This window comes from Branchiostoma lanceolatum, chromosome 17, assembly GCF_035083965.1.
Source record: "Branchiostoma lanceolatum isolate klBraLanc5 chromosome 17, klBraLanc5.hap2, whole genome shotgun sequence".
NCBI lineage: Eukaryota > Metazoa > Chordata > Leptocardii > Amphioxiformes > Branchiostomatidae > Branchiostoma > Branchiostoma lanceolatum.
This window is the reverse complement of record NC_089738.1, coordinates 157,465-175,774: the sequence shown is the minus strand read 5'-3', so window position 1 is coordinate 175,774 and position 18,310 is coordinate 157,465. Positions and strand designations below refer to the sequence as shown.

At 41.8% G+C, this 18,310-nt stretch overlaps 2 protein-coding genes across 4 annotated transcripts in view; one reads left to right on the top strand and one right to left on the bottom strand.

Annotated features, from left to right (window-relative positions):
- Positions 1 to 1,858, bottom strand: part of LOC136423460 (DNA-directed RNA polymerase III subunit RPC2-like) — a 35,800-nt gene extending 33,942 nt beyond the window's left edge. For all 3 annotated transcript variants that reach the window (XM_066411605.1, XM_066411606.1, XM_066411608.1), the window contains exons 1-2: positions 1,738 to 1,858; positions 1,403 to 1,435 (exon numbers count right to left, since the gene is read on the bottom strand). In XM_066411605.1, the coding sequence (XP_066267702.1) occupies positions 1,403 to 1,435; positions 1,738 to 1,785 (81 nt within the window). In that variant the 5' untranslated portion in view covers positions 1,786 to 1,858. The remainder of the gene's footprint in view (positions 1 to 1,402; positions 1,436 to 1,737) is intronic.
- Positions 1,859 to 2,059: 201 nt separating this feature from the next.
- Positions 2,060 to 9,470, top strand: LOC136423461 (RING-box protein 2). The gene is made up of 3 exons (XM_066411609.1): positions 2,060 to 2,416; positions 6,737 to 6,784; positions 8,274 to 9,470. Exons 1-3 carry the CDS (start codon positions 2,275 to 2,277, stop codon positions 8,390 to 8,392), a joined length of 309 nt encoding a protein of 102 aa, XP_066267706.1. The 5' UTR covers positions 2,060 to 2,274; the 3' UTR covers positions 8,393 to 9,470.
- Positions 9,471 to 18,310: the final 8,840 nt, after the last annotated feature.

Sequence of the window (18,310 nt, the reverse complement as noted above, 5' to 3'; positions counted from 1 at the left end):
GATTCTATGATCTGTCCTATGTCATAGTATATTTCTACTACTTAGTACTAGTAGCTGTCAGTGGATAAATATATAACTTTGACAAAAATAATTCGAAGGCACAAAGTACAATGGACATGACATCAAACATTCAAAGAAGTTCATAACACAAACAAGAGTTCTACGACCTCATACCTTCGTCAAATGATTTTGACCTTTATGACTGACGTATTAGGAGTGTTTTTCATCAATCATCAATCATACCAGTTGACCCTCTTCACCCAAATAACATAAGTTGTCCAAACCTCCTTGTTATGACTATGAGCTTAACAAAGAAGGTTATGCTAACATTTATCATCAATTATGCAAATAAGCTCCCTCCTTATTAGCATAATTTGATTCCATGGTGTTCACATTCACACAACTTCCTAATGCCACAAGTATGAAATTGCCGTCATTTACTAGTATGGAATTATAGTAGTTTCTCATTGATTATGCTAATTAGGCCAACATTTGCATATTTCCTATCTATCAACATTCCTCTCTTCCTTAGTTACAAATGTCACATATTTGAATAGTCATATCATGGAACACAGCAGATTTTTAAAATTGCCTCATTAATCATGTGAGTTAGAATTTGATTTGCATAATTATCATCCAATCATACAAAGCATCACGTAAGCTATCTACATACCAAAAATCATGACCATCCATCAAGACCATCTCGAGTTATAGTTTTTCTCATTAATTATGTCAATGAGGTTCTCATTTGCAAAGCTGATATCTATTAATATTTCTCTCTTCCTCAGTTACATATGTCACATGTTTGAGAGTCCTATCTTTTGATGCATGTATAAACTTTCCTCATTAATCATGCAAATTAGATACTGATTTGCATAATAAGTATCTAATCATGTACATCAGCACTCAAGCTATGTACTTACAAAAATTTATGACCATCCACCAAGCCCTTCTTGAGTAATTCCCTTTCAAAGTCTGAAGCAAAACCTGCCCCTGCTATAGCCAACCCATACGTCTGCTTGGAGACTACCTTACCAATGCCAACAGCTGGCTGACAGCCAATTTGTGTAACTGACGTTTCCTGCCTCCAATATGACCCCTCAGGACCCTTGCCCCTATCCATGACGCCTTAAATTGGAATAACACAGCCAACACTACACATACTTCAGCATACAATGTAACACATTTTTACACTTTTCTCGTTAATTATGCAAAACACTTCGCCCAAAATCTAATCATCTTGAGATGTCCCACATACACACCGACACACCAACTACGACAACAAACCATCCAGGCGTTCTCGACTTATTCTGTTCACTAACAGACACACAGACAAGCACCATCGAATAACCTTGTCGACGAAACCATTTCGTCGACGAAGGTAATTAGTACAGTACTGTACCTTCAGAAAGGCTGGCAACAACTTCCATTTCTCCTGAAAGAGACCAAACACATACAAATGTAAGTTAACGTTACATTTTTAAAATGGACTGCTAGTAACGTTACCTTTCGATATAAGTTCCGTGTTCTGTCTTAAAACAGTTTTCAGTGACTAATAATTCACCAAGTTGTATTATTACAGGCAGTAGGTTATATGTGAGTAAAATGAGGCTGTTGCTGTTGAGTATTGTACACGGGAGCCCCATAATTTTTATGGTTGAATAATGCATGCTCTTAATCTTACGCTTCAAATTAAGTTTCTGACTTTAAAACCCGACGTATAGCACTCAAATCTACCTGAATAGTGTTCAGTGGTGATGTCAGGTTCTCAAGCTGTTCTGCCATCTTGGAAGACTATAATTTAGATGTTCAGAAGACCGCACGTTTTCCCCTCCCTCTGTCCAGTTGAACTTTGACACACCTTGCAGGGCAAAGGTCAAAGTTAAACTTTTCTATATTTGTACCTTTACTGTATATTTCAGGCTTCAGTGTGTTTTGTTTAGGAAATGGGAAACCTGTAACGTTATACGTGTTAAATATTTGTTTTGTCATTTATGATAAATATTTAGTACAGCTAACAAATAAAGTTACATTTTTTAATGGTTAAGCTGACTTCTTGTGTGGTGAACAAGAGGATCAGGCAGAGGTCAACTCGGCGGGTCAAATATAGCCAGTTCATTTCCTAAACAGCGCAGTCACGTTTTTCTGCAGTTTGTCGGAGAAAAAAAAGGATTTTCAAGCGACTTTAGAATCCTCCAAGCAGTATACATAACACTGTGGACAATTCTGCCTCTTACTCTCGGTCTGTTCAAATTTCACGGCGACGTCGGAAACATGGCGGACACCGGCAGTGACAACGGCCCTGGGAAAAAGGCTGCGGATAAAATGTTCAGTTTGAAGAAGTGGAACGCTGTGGCCATGTGGAGCTGGGACGTGGAGTGTGATACCTGCGCCATCTGTAGGGTCCAAGTCATGGGTAGGTTGGGATGTCTGTAGTGTAGGGTCCATGTTATGGATAGGTTGGGACGTCTGCAGTGTAGGGTCCATGTTATGGATAGGTTGGGACGTCTGCAGTGTAGGGTCCATGTTATGGATAGGTTGGGACGTCTGTAGTGTAGGGTCCATGTTATGGATAGGTTGGGACGTCTGCAGTGTAGGGTCCATGTTATGGATAGGTTGGGACGTCTGCAGTGTAGGGTCCATGTTATGGATAGGTTGGGACGTCTGTAGTGTAGGGTCCATGTTATGGATAGGTTGGGACGTCTGCAGTGTAGGGTCCATGTTATGGATAGGTTGGGACGTCTGCAGTGTAGGGTCCATGTTATGGATAGGTTGGGACGTCTGTAGTGTAGGGTCCATGATATGGATAGGTTGGGACGTCTGCAGTGTAGGGTCCATGTTATGGATAGGTTGGGACGTCTGCAGTGTAGGGTCCATGATATGGATAGGTTGGTACGTCTGCAGTGTAGGGTCCATGTTATGGATAGGTTGGGACGTCTGCAGTGTAGGGTTCATGTTATGGATAGGTTGGGACGTCTGCAGTGTAGGGTCCATGTTATGGATAGGTTGGGACGTCTGTGGTGTAGGGTCCATGTTATGGATAGGTTGGGACGTCTGCAGTGTAGGGTCCATGTTATGGATAGGTTGGGACGTCTGTGGTGTAGGGTCCATGTTATGGATAGGTTGGGACGTCTGCAGTGTAGGGTCCATGTTATGGATAGGTTGGGACGTCTGCAGTGTAGGGTCCATTTTATGGATAGGTTGGGACGTCTGTAGTGTAGGGTCCATGTTATGGATAGGTTAGGATGTCTGCAGTGTAGGGTCCATGTTATGGATAGGTTGGGACGTCTGCAGTGTAGGGTCCATGTTATGGATAGGTTGGGACGTCTGTAGTGTAGGGTCCATGTTATGGATAGGTTGGGACGTCTGTAGTGTGGGGTCCATGTTATGGATAGGTTGGGACGTCTGCAGTGTAGGGTCCATGTTATGGATAGGTTGGGACGTCTGCAGTGTAGGGTCCATGTTATGGATAGGTTGGGACGTCTGCAGTGTAGGGTCCATGTTATGGATAGGTTGGGACGTCTGTAGTGTGGGGTCCATGTTATGGATAGGTTGGTACGTCTGCAGTGTAGGGTCCATGTTATGGATAGGTTGGGACGTCTGCAGTGTAGGGTCCATGTTATGGATAGGTTGGTACGTCTGCAGTGTAGGGTCCATGTTATGGATAGGTTGGGACGTCTGCAGTGTAGGGTCCATGTTATGGATAGGTTGGGGCGTCTGCAGTGTAGGGTCCATGATATGGATAGGTTGGTACGTCTGCAGTGTAGGGTCCATGCTATGGATAGATTGGGACATCTGCAGTGTAGGGTCCATGATCTAAAAGCTTTGTTCGGCATCAACCAATCTCTAGACAATGCCGACGCCCCAATTTCTGTGAGAAACAAACTTTTTGATGTGTGCGTTAAAGCCATTATTCTCTACGGCTCTGAAATATGGGGTTCATTCAAAAGTTCAAATTCCTGTCCAATTGAATCAGTTCATTTAAAATTCTGCAAACAATCATTACGTGTACCTAGGTCTGCTTACAGCCTAGCTGCAAGGGCTGAATTAGGAAGATACCCAATACAAGTGGATGCTTCGCTAAATGCCGTCAAATATTTCCTTAGACTTCGCCAGAATGTGCCAGCCGACAGTTTTCAAGAAGATGCTTTCTTCTGTCAGTTAGATCTAGACAAATCTGGTTTGAAATGTTGGGCGACAGAAATACGTTAAGTCTTTAGAGGAGAGCGGGTTTGCTTTCTTATGGCACCTTCCAATTTCATATAATTCAAATACGTTACAAATTGTTAGTTCCATTGGCCAGCGGATAAAAGACATTTACTTCCAAACGTTTCTGAAAGAAATACATAACGACAACAAAGGTGGGGCTGCCAAAAATAAGTTAAGAACATATAGATTATTCAAAACTACTTATAATGAAGAAAAATATCAAAGTAATTCAAATATGAGGGACAGGAATGCAGTCACAAGACTGAGAATCAGCTGTCACAAACTACATATTGAAACGGGAAGACATACCCACACTCCTCTAGAACAACGATTATGTAAACATTGTACTTTGAATAGAGTAGAAGACGAATGTCATTTTGTGGTAGAATGTGGATTATACACCAAAGAAAGAAATGAACTGTATAAGCTTGTAGAAAACCTATTTCCCATTTAAGTACTTTTGAAAAATTCATATTCCTAATGCAACGTTAACTAGACTAACCTCCCATTGAAAAACACGTCTGTTCTTTTATATCCGAAAAGCGAGGAGAAGTAGAATTTTATAACCGAAAAGCGAGGAGAAGTAGAATTTATTTAATGATAGTCATATTCTTTTGTATGCGTTAACTGTACTTGTATTTTGTTTTGTTGTGACCTGTACTTAGCCAAGTGTGGCAGAAATGTGCAATAAAGGTCTTCATTCATTCATGATATGGATAGGTTGGGACGTCTGCAGTGTAGGGTTCATGTTATGGATAGGTTGGGACGTCTGTGGTGTAGGGTCCATGTTATGGATAGGTTGGGACGTCTGTGGTGTAGGGTCCATGTTATGGATAGGTTGGGACGTCTGTAGTGTAGGGTCCATGTTATGGATAGGTTGGGACGTCTGTAGTGTAGGGTCCATGTTATGGATAGGTTGGGACGTCTGCAGTGTAGGGTCCATGTTATGGATAGGTTGGGACGTCTGTAGTGTAGGGTCCATGTTATGGATAGGTTGGGACGTCTGTGGTGTAGGGTCCATGTTATGGATAGGTTGGGACGTCTGTAGTGTAGGGTCCATGTTATGGATAGGTTGGGACGTCTGCAGTGTAGGGTCCATGTTATGGATAGGTTGGGACGTCTGTGGTGTAGGGTCCATGTTATGGATAGGTTGGGACCTCTGCAGTGTAGGGTTCATGTTATGGATAGGTTGGGACGTCTGCAGTGTAGGGTCCATGTTATGGATAGGTTGGGACGTCTGCAGTGTAGCTAGGGTCCATGTTATGGATAGGTTGGGATGTCTGCAGTGTAGGGTCCATGTTATGGATAGGTTGGGACGTCTGCAGTGTAGGGTCCATGATATGGATAGGTTGGTACGTCTGCAGTGTAGGGTCCATGCTATGGATAGGTTGGGACGTCTGTAGTGTAGGGTCCATGTTATGGATAGGTTGGTACGTCTGCAGTGTAGGGTCCATGCTATGGATAGGTTGGGACGTCTGTAGTGTAGGGTTCATGTTATGGATAGGTTGGGACATCTGCAGTGTAGGGTCCATGCTATGGATAGGTTGGTATGGGACGTCTGCAGTTTAGGGTCTAAGTCATGTGTAGGTTGGGATGTCTGTAGTGTAGGGTCTAAGTCATGTTTAGGTTGGGCCATCTGTAGTTTAGGGTCTAAGTCATGGGTTAGGTTGGGATGTCTGTAGTGTAGGGTCTAAGTCATGTTTAGGTTGGGATGTCTGCAGTGTAGCGTCTAAATAATGTGTAGGTTGGGCCATCTGTAGTTTAGGGTCTAAGTCATGGGTTAGGTTGGGATGTCTGTAGTGTAGGGTCTAAGTCATGTTTAGGTTGGGACGTCTGCAGTGTAGCGTCTAAATAATGTGTATGTTGGGACGTCTGTAGTGTAGCGTCTAAGTCATGTGTAGGTTGGGCCATCTGTAGTTTAGGGTCTAAGACATGGGTAGGTCGGGACATCTGTAGTGTACTAGTAGCGTCCAAGTCATGAGAAGGTTGCTTGGGGAGTCTCTAGTGTACGGAGAGTCTGAGTCTTGGGTTAGGTTGGGACATGTTGTAATTGTAGGACCAAGTCATGGGTAGGTTGGGACATAGATACTAATATCTAGGTTAGATAGGCAATGCTTTTACTTTAGTTCTAGAAATTTGCCATGTAATTACTAGAATCTGTAGACAGACGCAATGTGAAAGAATATTTATGCATAAACAAATGTTTATTTCACGGTTTGGAGACCAAGTCAATGGACACAGTGCTTTTCAATGGAAAATGAAATTGGCCTAAATTGGTCTGAGGGTGTCGGCCCCATGCAGTACCTACAAATTTAAAAGAAAGTCTGACAGGTTTGAGACAATTAGTCTGTTGTAAAAGTTGCTTAATTAATAATAATAAGTACTAGACAGTGTGTCTTCAGGATGTTGACAGAAATGTCCCCCTGTGATACTAGCCTTTTTTGTTGGTCTTTATGGGAAAACACATGATATGAAGATTATGAACTGCTAAAATTGATAGATTGCATCATCTGCATTGTCTCTACAGATGCCTGTCTTCGATGCCAGGCAGAAAATAAACAAGAGGACTGTGTTGGTAAGTATAATACACAGGCTGCACATATACATATGAAATTACAGGTGATTATTTGGAGACATTTTGATAGAATCTCATCATAAGCAAAACTCTTGTTTTGTTGTTGTATAAAGGCAGACTCAACTTAATTTCGTAAAGCATACCGCAGTATGTTAAATATACCACTAAGACCAGTTCTGACTTGTTTTACACTAGTCCAGTTTTAGATTAGCGTTTTTACAACATTTGAAATTCGCGGCGTGGCGATGTAATACTCGGCGGTGTCCAACGACCTTTGACCTTTGTGACGTCAGATCTCGAGTACTAGGTCGGCACAAGACTCACAACACAGTCGAACCGCAGTGGCGAAATCTGTGCCATAAGCAACAGAAGCTCACGTGACTCCTCAGGATTTACAGGCCAGCTATTATATTTTGAGCGGCATCTTGAATCTAATATCATCACATGATAAGCTGTATGGTCGTAGCTATTGCATGACACATCGTAGTCACATCTATTCAGAAAAAGGTTATTAGTGCGCTGTACGTGCATTTGAAAAAGTCACAAACATCGAAGCATGGAGGCAACCGACTTCGCCTCTCTCCCGCGGCGAAATAATAGAACGTACCGTCTGGGTTCCATTGTTGGAACGCAAGAGTTCGAAAGCGATGGTTCAAATTTGGGCCGACTCGGTATCGAGATCTAATGTCACAAAGGCCAAAGGTCGTTGGACATCGCCGAGTATTACATCACCACGCTGCGAATTTCACACCTGACTTTTGTTGTTTTGTTGTTGTTCCAGTCATGTAGGGAGAGTGTAACCACTCCTTTCACACCTGACTTTTGTTGTTTTGTTGTTGTTCCAGTCATGTAGGGAGAGTGTAACCACTCCTTTCACAACTGTTGTTGTTTTGTTGTTGTTCCAGTGGTGTGGGGAGAGTGTAACCACTCCTTTCACACCTGACTGTTGTTGTTTTGTTGTTGTTCCAGTGGTGTGGGGAGAGTGTAACCACTCCTTTCACACCTGACTGTTGTTGTTTTGTTGTTGTTCCAGTGGTGTGGGGGGGGGGGGGGAGTGTAACCACTCCTTTCACACCTGACTGTTGTTGTTTTGTTGTTGTTCCAGTGGTATGGGGAGAGTGTAACCACTCCTTTCACAACTGACTGTTGTTGTTTTGTTGTTGTTCCAGTGGTATGGGGAGAGTGTAACCACTCCTTTCACACCTGACTGTTGTTGTTTTGTTGTTGTTCCAGTGGTGTGGGGAGAGTGTAACCACTCCTTTCACACCTGACTGTTGTTGTTTTGTTGTTGTTCCAGTGGTATGGGGAGAGTGTAACCACTCCTTTCACACCTGACTGTTGTTGTTTTGTTATTGTTCCAGTGGTGTGGGGAGAGTGTAACCACTCCTTTCACACTTGACTGTTGTTGTTTTGTTGTTGTTCCAGTCATGTAGGGAGAGTGTAACCACTCCTTTCACACCTGACTGTTGTTGTTTTGTTGTTGTTCCAGTGGTGTGGGGAGAGTGTAACCACTCCTTTCACAACTGCTGCATGTCCCTGTGGGTGAAACAGAACAACAGATGCCCCCTCTGTCAGCAGGAGTGGGTAGTGCAGAGGATTGGGAAGTAGGAGCTGCAAACTTGTCCATCGACTGACCAGGATTTTCTCCAGCCATCATTTCAACATAGCTGTGCTCACTTTGCTTTTTTGTTAGAAATATCATTTTTGTCTGTGAAGTTGAAGGAATGGCCATAACTTTGGTCCATCATTAGAAACACGATTCAAATAAAGGATGCTAGGAAGAGCCTTGTGACAAAAAAACAACAACAACAACAAACTGCACACAATATTGTATACTATATATGTTAGGCTTTCTCCCTGACAGTGTTCCCCAAAACAAACGATACATATAGAGAAGTCAAAACATGGTTTATCCAGAGTAAATTCCTGTACAGGAATATAATAATTGTTTCACAAACATGACATGTGTTAGAGCAAGAAGGTCTTATATAGATTTGGTTAGAGCTACCTAAAAATCTTGTAAAATTGTGATTATCAGGCAGAAAATGCACTTCTTACAATAAACCTCAAGTATTATGGAAAAATTTGCACACTCAGCTGGAAGGACATGTATGGAGAATGGATTAGCAATGTTGTTACAGTGTGGTTGTATTAAAAAAACTGTACTTGTAAATGCCTTTGGCTGTTGAACATTAATGTTGTGTTTCTGATTACGGTCCTGAAAAAACTAGGGTTGGTAGGTTTTAGATTTCAGCCGGAGTGGTTCAGCATCATATTAATTGTGTTATATATACACAACTTACACAAAGTATATTGATAAACTGAACAAAGAAGTACAATGTTTACTACACATTCAATAGTTCAGTAGTAAGTCTGTAAGAAAATCTACAAGACTACTTATTCTGAATTTCGTCACTCAGATGTCAGATTGAGAATGTTATGTCCCTTGATAGCTGTTAATGGCCCCGAAAAGCTTGGGTCGGCAGTTTTTTGCTAGGATCGAGCGGGTAACCAGAAACACAACATTTTTCTCTAGGCCCTGCCAGCCTGGTGAAGCTACATGTATTCATGGAGTCGTTTATAGAATATGATGTATTGCAAGTGTTGTTTTCTGTCTGTGAGATTCTTGTACTTGTTTTGGAAACTGTACTGTGCGAAATAAAGCCTGAATTGTTTGCTCACCAGACCAACATTGCTTATTTGCATGATCTGTATGTGTTAATGTTCCACCTGCCATAAATTGCATACGTTTAATGTCTTAAAGTCCTACAACTATGAAAATCACTGGAGTTATAGAATTTCCTCATTAATTATGCAATTTTAGTCCTCCTTTGCTTAATTTGCATCTCATTGTGTCCATCTCTGTCTAAGCTACCTGTTTACCGAATATCATGGGAATCCGTTGTTCCTTTGTTCAGTTATCCTCCTTGAAAGGTTTTAACAAAAACGCCCCATTAGTTTCAGAGCAAGCTGCTAGGGGGGCAAAACCCACACCACTTTTCATCGAAAGTTATCTGTCACCAAAAATCAAGACCAAAGCATGTCCAGATCAAAAGATACAAAAAATGGAAGTTCTGCTGCAGTACCAAGGTCACGTACCAGGGGCCCCGACACCTACTCACATATCAAATATCCTCATAATTCTTGAGTTATGCTGACAATAGAAATCCGGAAATATAAACAGACAGACAGGCCAAAACTATACCATCATTTTTCATGGAGATAATGTATCCCCAAAATATATCCTCTTCGTATATTGGAGAAAAACATGAAAACATAACAGACCTCTGATATAGATGATTAAGTGATGTAGTGAAACACGATCCATGATGGGAGCTACATTCTGTGTTTCTTTTTCTTGCTATTCAACCCTTACCTTGGGAGCCAGAATGTTATCGGTTTAGCCGGTTCCTTCCGCAGCCCAAAGCTCCAAGCCCGCCGATTCCAATTAGCACAACGGGGCAGTTCTGCGGTGTATACAGAACTTTGCGTAGACAATGTGGGAAAGGCCCCGGTCCAGGCAAATTGAGTTCCAGAGTATTGAGAGAGTTCAGCCAACCTCTTGCAAATATTCTTAACGCATCACAGAAGGAAGGGTGTGTGACTCAACCGTGGAAGGACGCTATAGTAGTGCCACTGCCTTAGTCACAAACTGCGTTCGGTGTCTTTGATACCACAGCTAGCAGAGCGACTGAGACTTTCGTAACGAAACGGCTACTATACGTTCAGGCCGTCGCTCGACCCCAGCAATACGGAAGTCTAAAAGGGAGGTCAACCGCATAGTACCGTGTCAGTATGATAGACTAATTGAGCAAGGAATCCGACAAAGTGGGAAACATTTTTTAAACTATGGTGATGACGGATTTCTCTAAAGCTTTTGACAAAATCGATTACACTGTGGCAATAAATAAGTTGTTAAAGCTACGAGCCTCACCTTGTTTGATACCATGGATCAGTAACTTTCTTAGTGTCCTGATCCGGCGACAGAGAGTGCGGTACGATAGACGGGTGTGGTCCTCGGTGGTGCATCAACTTACCCCGTCCCCCCCCCCCCGGGGTCGACCGATGATGATGATGACGAAAGTTTACGCTCGGACTGGGAAATTCTGTCATAGGCTGTACCTCAAGGCACGCACCCTGGACCGATTTTATTCATTGACGACGCACTGAGAGAAGCACTGGTACAAGAATGGAAGTACGCCCATGACCTCGCTCTACGGCAGAATCACGTCACCATAACGAACCTTCCGTATATACAGAGTGAGCTTGACACATTTAGTGAATGGGCCAATCTAAACCACATGCTTCTCAATGCTGCAAAGTGCAATAAAACCATTAATTAATTGCAAGTACTACGGACATGATTATTGTGTGGTAGATAGCTCATGCCGTAGGAAGTAAGTTGTGTACGTTTGGACTCCTTAATGGCTTGTTTAGAACTACAGTGGGCGTTTTTGTTTTGACCTTTGGTCATGGATAACTCGAGAAGGGGTCAACAGATCGTCGTGTTTTTTGGTATGTTCATAGCTCAAGTGATGCTTTGCATAATCCAATACTAATTATGCAAATCAGGAACTAATATGCATAATCAATAAAAATGCATTTCTATCTATGAATGTGATCGGACCAAAAACTTCTGGTCGCCCGTGAAAGTAATACAAAAAAAGCAGTAACAAGAGTTCGTAGACCTCATGTCTCCATGAAATATCCTGTTTATGCAAATGACTTACACATTTAAATAATATATGCTTGGTCATAAACACCTTTATCTAACTTACACATGTTGCAATATTGACAGTCCTATCATTTTCCACTTAGATGAACTATGGGGCTTTTGCATTAATTATGCAAATTAGGAATTTATTTGCATAATTGGTATCTGTTGATGTCATACTTGCCATAAACTACATTTGTTCCATGCATTTGAATCTTATAATGGAAAACACTGCAAATATATATTTTCCTAATTAGTTATGCAAATTAAGTGCCAATTAGCATAATTTGCATATCATCGTGTATCTCTGTCTAAGCTATCTGCATACTAAATATCATCGAAATCTGTCGTTCCTTTGTTCCGTTATTCTGCTTAGAAGATTTTCACAATAACGCCCCTACAGGTCCAGAGCAAGCTGCTAGGGGGCCCAAACCTACATTACTTCTTCATTACATCACAAGCTATCTGCCACACTAAAATCAAGACCATAGCACGTCCAGGTCAAAAGATACAAAAACGGAAGTTCTGCTGCAGTACCAAGGTCAAATACCAGGGGCCCAAAATCGACCTTGAACTTCGGCTTCACAACACCTGCGCACATACCAAATATCATTGTAATCCATCAAGAGGTTCTTGAGTTATGCTGACTACAGTAGTGCGGAAACACAAACAGACAAACAAACACACACACAGACACACCCAAAACTATATCTCCATTTTTCATGGAGATAATCACTCCTTCAAACGGCCAAATGAAAATTTCAACAGTATTGTAGACTTGTTAAATGGACAATATAGTTTCGGGTGTGTCTGTGTGTGTTTGTTTGTTTGTTTGTATTTCCGCAAGCATAACTCTAGAAGGTCTGGATGGATGGATTGTAATGGCCTTTGGTATGTTGGTAGGTGTTGGGAAGACGAAGGTCGACTTTGGGCCCCTTGGTATGTGACCTTGGTACTGCAGCAGTACTTCCGTCTTTTGTACCTTTTGACATGGACGTGTTCTGTAAGGAAGGTTTGGGTCCCCTAGCAGCTTGCTTTGGAACTTCAGCGGCGTTTTGTCAAATTCTTCAAAGGAGAATAACTGAACAAAAAAGGAACGACAGATTTACATGTACCGTACATGATGAAGTGCAAAGCATGCAAATTAGGATTTAAATTGCATGATTAATGAGGAAAATCTATATTTGCAGTGTTTCTCATCATAGGACTCAAATACATATGTAGCTTATGGCACGGGGAACATAAACAGATACCAATCATGCAAATAAATTCCTACTTTGCATAATTGATGTAAAAGCACCATAGATCATCTAAGTGGTTGGACTGTCAATATTGCGACATGTGTAAGTTAGTGTATATAAGTATGTGTATATGATCAAGTGTGTATATGATTATGTAAATGTGTAAGTCACTTGCATAACCAGAATAGTTTATGGAGATATGAGGTCTCCGAATTCTTGTTTGTGTTGTGAAGATTGATCCTCATATTTTGGGTTGTCCATTTTGTTTCTCTTTTTTTTTCTGATTTCATACTTATATGTACTTTACGAATGTTACAAGGTTACACATGGCGTAAGACAGTCTATCACTATTTTTTTATCCTTTGAAATTCTACCTCTCCTCTCACCACACAACTGAATTTATGTCTGTCGATAAATATCTGATGTTAGATACTTTCGTAAGGTCTTAAAAGTGGTCTTGGGGTTGTTCTTCAGAATACCACGAAGTAGGTATGGAAAACGTACACAAACACGACGAAGGGGAGACAGCCTTCCGTGGAACACACTTGTATTGGAGGATCCGTGACAGCGTTATAAGGAAACATTTCATTTAGTTGTAAACCAATATGACACAATCAGTCTCGTTTACTCAGACATAGTACATCTCTACGGGAGTTTCAACATTGCCATTCTAAATTTTTTAGAAGTGGTCGCAGAACGATACAGCGATTTTCAGAAGACCAGACCAATTCTCACCTCCCTTCTTAACTACTTGGTCCACCCAAGGAGGTGTCTATATAACCTCCTTGGTCCACCCTTAGCCCTGAAAAGTTGTCCCCCTTACAATTTGGAGATGGAGTGACTAAGTGAGATATGACAATCTGTTTTATTGATTCAGACATCTGACATACGCGTGTTTTATTGCAATTAAAAATGTTTCAGAAGTGGTTGTAGAACGACACTGCGATTTTCAGAAGGCCGGAACATTTCTCACGGCCCTTCTAAGATACAGTAGAATCCGCTTAACTGCACCACCCATTTGTCAGCGTTTTTGGTGCAATCATCCGGCTGGTGCAATTATGCGAAATGCCCAGCTGGACCGCACCACCATGGGCGGAGGGTGTATTGTTAGTCAGAAACACTAGCACAAAGGTTGTTGTCTAAGTCCACCACAGGGACAAGGTGCTGGCCGCTTTCCGGAAGGCCTTCCAGGACCTGGGCCCTGAGAAGGCTGTCATGATCCTTTGCTGAAAATAAAGAAATGGCTACGAACCTGTTTTGATTTTGCATTCATTCATTTTTCCATGCGGTCTACCGTATTACAACACACGTAACGTTACAGGGGAGGCATTCTGAAACATCGTCATGGGATAACAGTTTCTGTGTTACATTACGTAGAGTACAGTTGTCGATTTACGTAACTCATGTACCGCCATGAAACTAGGAATTGAAACTAACTTGGTTACTGATTACGGGTGAGCCCAGAGCAGTGCCCCCTCTCATGTCTGGACAGATTTGACTGTCGACACCATGGTAGTGAATTATACAATGTATCCAGTGGGTAGATATGGTTAGATGACTTAGATCAGTGACAGATCATTCTCCTTATAGCAGAGCCGAACCCGCGTATACCTCGTACCCAGGAGGAGATTTGATACCATCCCATGATTCCTCAATACACATCCAGTAATACACACCCACAGATGGCTGACTGTGGGCAAGAAGCATATAGACTTGTCATGTTGCCTTTGATATTGCAGCAGCAGGTACAATTTGAGCATTAGATTTTCTTCTCTTGAACTGTCAAAAGACTAAAGTAGTCCATGAGACTGTCTGACGTTTGTAATTTGTGCACAACTTTCTAAATTGTGTCACAAACACCTACGGACCATTGTACAAATATTCACCACAAATTCCGTGTCCAAACTTGACCAAACTACAGTGTTTTTCTGAGAACACTGTTGATTGATGATACTATACTGCTTGTGCATCAGAAAAACCAAAATGCACCAAAAAGCACCCATGGGAAAGTACAGAAAATTATGTTTGTTTACAATTATTACAAAAACAATATCAAATATGATTTTCTGTACTTTCCCATGGGTGCTTTTTGGTGCATTTTGGTTTTTCTGATGCACAAGCAGTATAGTATCATCAATCAACAGTGTTTTCAGAAAAACACTGTAGTTTGGACAAGTTTGGACACAGAATTTGTGGTAAATATTTGTACAATGGTCCGCAAGTGTTTGTGACACAATTTAGAAAGTTGTACACAAATTACAAAGGTCAGACAGTCTCATGGACTACTTAAGTCTTTTGACAGTTCAAGAGAAGAAAATCTAATGCTCAAATTGTACCTGTCATGCCTGTTGCTGCAATATCAAAGGCAACATGACAAGTCTATATGCTTCTTGCCCACTGTCAGCCATCTGTGGGTGTGTATTACTGGATGTGTATTGAGGGTTCATGGGATGGTATCATTTCCCCCCCTGCCTCGTACCGGTGAATGCAGGAAGTTTCTACGACGCGGATTCAGCTTTGCCATAAAAGAATGTGACAGATGATCACGTTAGCACCGCACCGCTTACGCGTATGTAGCCCTTGCCGAGTCGCTGTGTGGTTTCCGACTAGATGTACGTAAAGACGCCGGTCTTTTAATATTGCAGCAGTATGTGACAATAGCGATGCCGCGAACCTCAAACCACCGACAACACCCCATGTTATCCTTAACGCGAAAAAAAAATCCCCGCGAACTACAATGCATTCACAGTAATAAGACAGTGTACAGGTAGAGACCATACGATTCCTATCAACGTAACTGTTAATGGATACCGCCTTCTTTTGTTACTCAAAACAGTCTTAAACATATTGGCGGTATTGCGCCTTTACACCGGCAGGTATCGGCTCATTTGTACCGCGTTTGCCGATTTTTAGCGCACCTTTTTAGTTAACTTGTCGAGGATTTTTGAAAACAATTGGTGCAGTTATTCGGCATTGGTGACAATGCGAGGTGCAGATATGCAGAGTCACTAACAATGCAGTGAATGGGAACCGGTTTGGGATTTTAGGATTCGGTGCAGTTAAATGGAATGTGCGTTTATCCGGGGTGCAATTAAGTGGCTTCGTCTGTATTTGGTACGCACGGGCCGTTATTCACGGGCCTTATGATTTTTTTCTGATCTTCAAAATTGAGAGATTTAAGTTATTACAATCAGAATTATCAACTTAGACATGTCTATCTCAGTCTTAACATTGTGTTTGTGTGTAACTGTCTGTCTGGAAGCAATTGTATTTTACAGTGTAACATTTAGTAATTATTGAAGACACTCATATTAGTCATTGCAATTAGAATCACTTTAATGTTCTATCTTCTACCTATGAACAATGTTACTTTAAAGCAGGCAAAGCTCCGTGATCAGCGCTATCAGTGTACAGTTAATTAGCCCGATATAGTCGCCTTTGCTGGTATACATTGTACGTATGGGCTTTTGTAGTTTTTAGGCCATTCACCGGACCGATTCTCACGGCCAGACCCAATATTTTACAACACCGGCCGCATGATCAGGCGGGCAATTTGAAGCAAGGGAGGCCAACACTTAAATTTAAGTGATATCAGCGGCGTGGGTTGGTTTATAATTGTAACTCACGAAGACATATACTATGATCAACCGGCGTATTGGCAAATACTCCTCTGAGAATTCTCTCCATCAACAGTTAGCTATGTCAGTGCTGGAATAAGAGCCTTTTCTGAGAAAGTAATGTGTAGGTATATGCCGCCTGAACTGTTTACACTTCAAGAGAGTTCAAATGTCAACCCCGGGACGTGTCGATCAGAAGACTGTGTCAATTTTATGTTAGCGTTATATATCGAGATGTATAACTTATTCTCCTGGACATCTGTGTGAACTCAATACACTTCGAGATATGCAATGTGTAAAGTGTATAACAATCAATCTTATGATGGGAAACTCGGTCTACTTGACACACTTCAAGGCTCTCCTTCTGTGTCGATAGGTTGATATACCAATTTAACATTTTCCCACTGTATCACTGAAAATGCATGTGATAGCTAAATTTCTCGTGTCATTTCAGAACAATTACGCCTTCGGAAAACTTAACCGTATCCTCTACACGTGTGCTATTGAAATGCACACTTTGGGGATCTTCCCTTTAATCGTCGAAACTTACCCTTCGTCATTGGAATGACACATCCGACAGATGGCTGAATCTTACCTTTGATTTGATTTGATTTATTCGACTGTAAAAAGTACAGCCAGGGCTACCCAACTAGCCAAAGGCTATTACAAAGGGTTAGCCCTGGTAACAGTATTCATTACAAACGTTCACCTTTCCAATGACGCATCCGACGGATAGCTGAAACTTAGCCAGTGTCATTGCAACGACACATGTTACGAACAGCTGAATCTTACTTTCTTGTGTCGTTGGAATGAAACATATTTTCAAGCACAAGAGCTATCTACTACCCACCCCCCCCCCCAAAAAAAATAAAACCCTGACCATAGCATGTCCAAAACCTAACTGGATTCCACTGCAGTAGCAAGGAAAGCCGCCAGGGAGCCCAAAATCATTTTTTTGCACAATCTGCCAACAGGGAGTAGCCAGGAAACGATGCAATCTGCGTTAACATCTGTTTGGAGAATGAGCGCAGAGCAAGTCCAGAAGCCAGCATAAGAACAATGGCACTTTCTGACTGATACCTGCTTGGCCGGTATGCTTCGCCGGTAATTTTCCGTCACGCAGGCTACACGCAACATGCGAGAGTGTGCGTTGAACTGAAACTAACCGATCATATGACACACCAAGGACATTATGTTATTGGACACACCTGTCGCTAGTACTTTTCCATTAATACCGCACGCGGATAAAGGCTTTAGTATGTTACTTCTAGCTATAGTGTCACGTCGTGCAGTAACCATTTCGGCGCATTAGCGAAGCTTCAGCAGGGTCAAAAACACCACTTAGATGAGAGCCTGCATGCCCTTTTTCGTAAGGCGTAATTCAGCCTTTTTCGTCTTCGTAATCCGTAGGCAGTCACCCAAAATCAACGTAATTCGTAATCAGTACATAAGCCGTAACGCGTAATTGGTCGCTTTCTTTCTACGTAAACCGTAACAGTTACCTATATGCAACGTTCAGCGTAATCCATAGATTGCCAGTAAGGCGTAGGCTGATTTCAAAATGGTCCAATCCACAAGCGAGCGCCCCCGTTACCATGTCCGCGATGAATTTTCCTATTGAAATCTAATTCAATTTCTCCTAAGGATATACGCAGAGCATCGTGCTGAAAGGCAACACAAGCAAAGCGTGAGCTCAGCAAAGAACACAAGAGTACCCTGGGTGCGATAACCTCACTCTCGATCGATGACGTGTGACTACAACTTACGTATACTTGGTCTTACGATGGTCCCTCTATTATGCACGTACTTCTAGTTTTGTTTTGTTTTACCCAATGCACAAAAATTACAATCAGTTGCACCGTCGAAAATCACATAACATTGTCTACTTCACTCATGGCCAAGCTGTCATGAATATTCATTGCCACTCCAATGCAATGTCACAATAAGCTCCAGA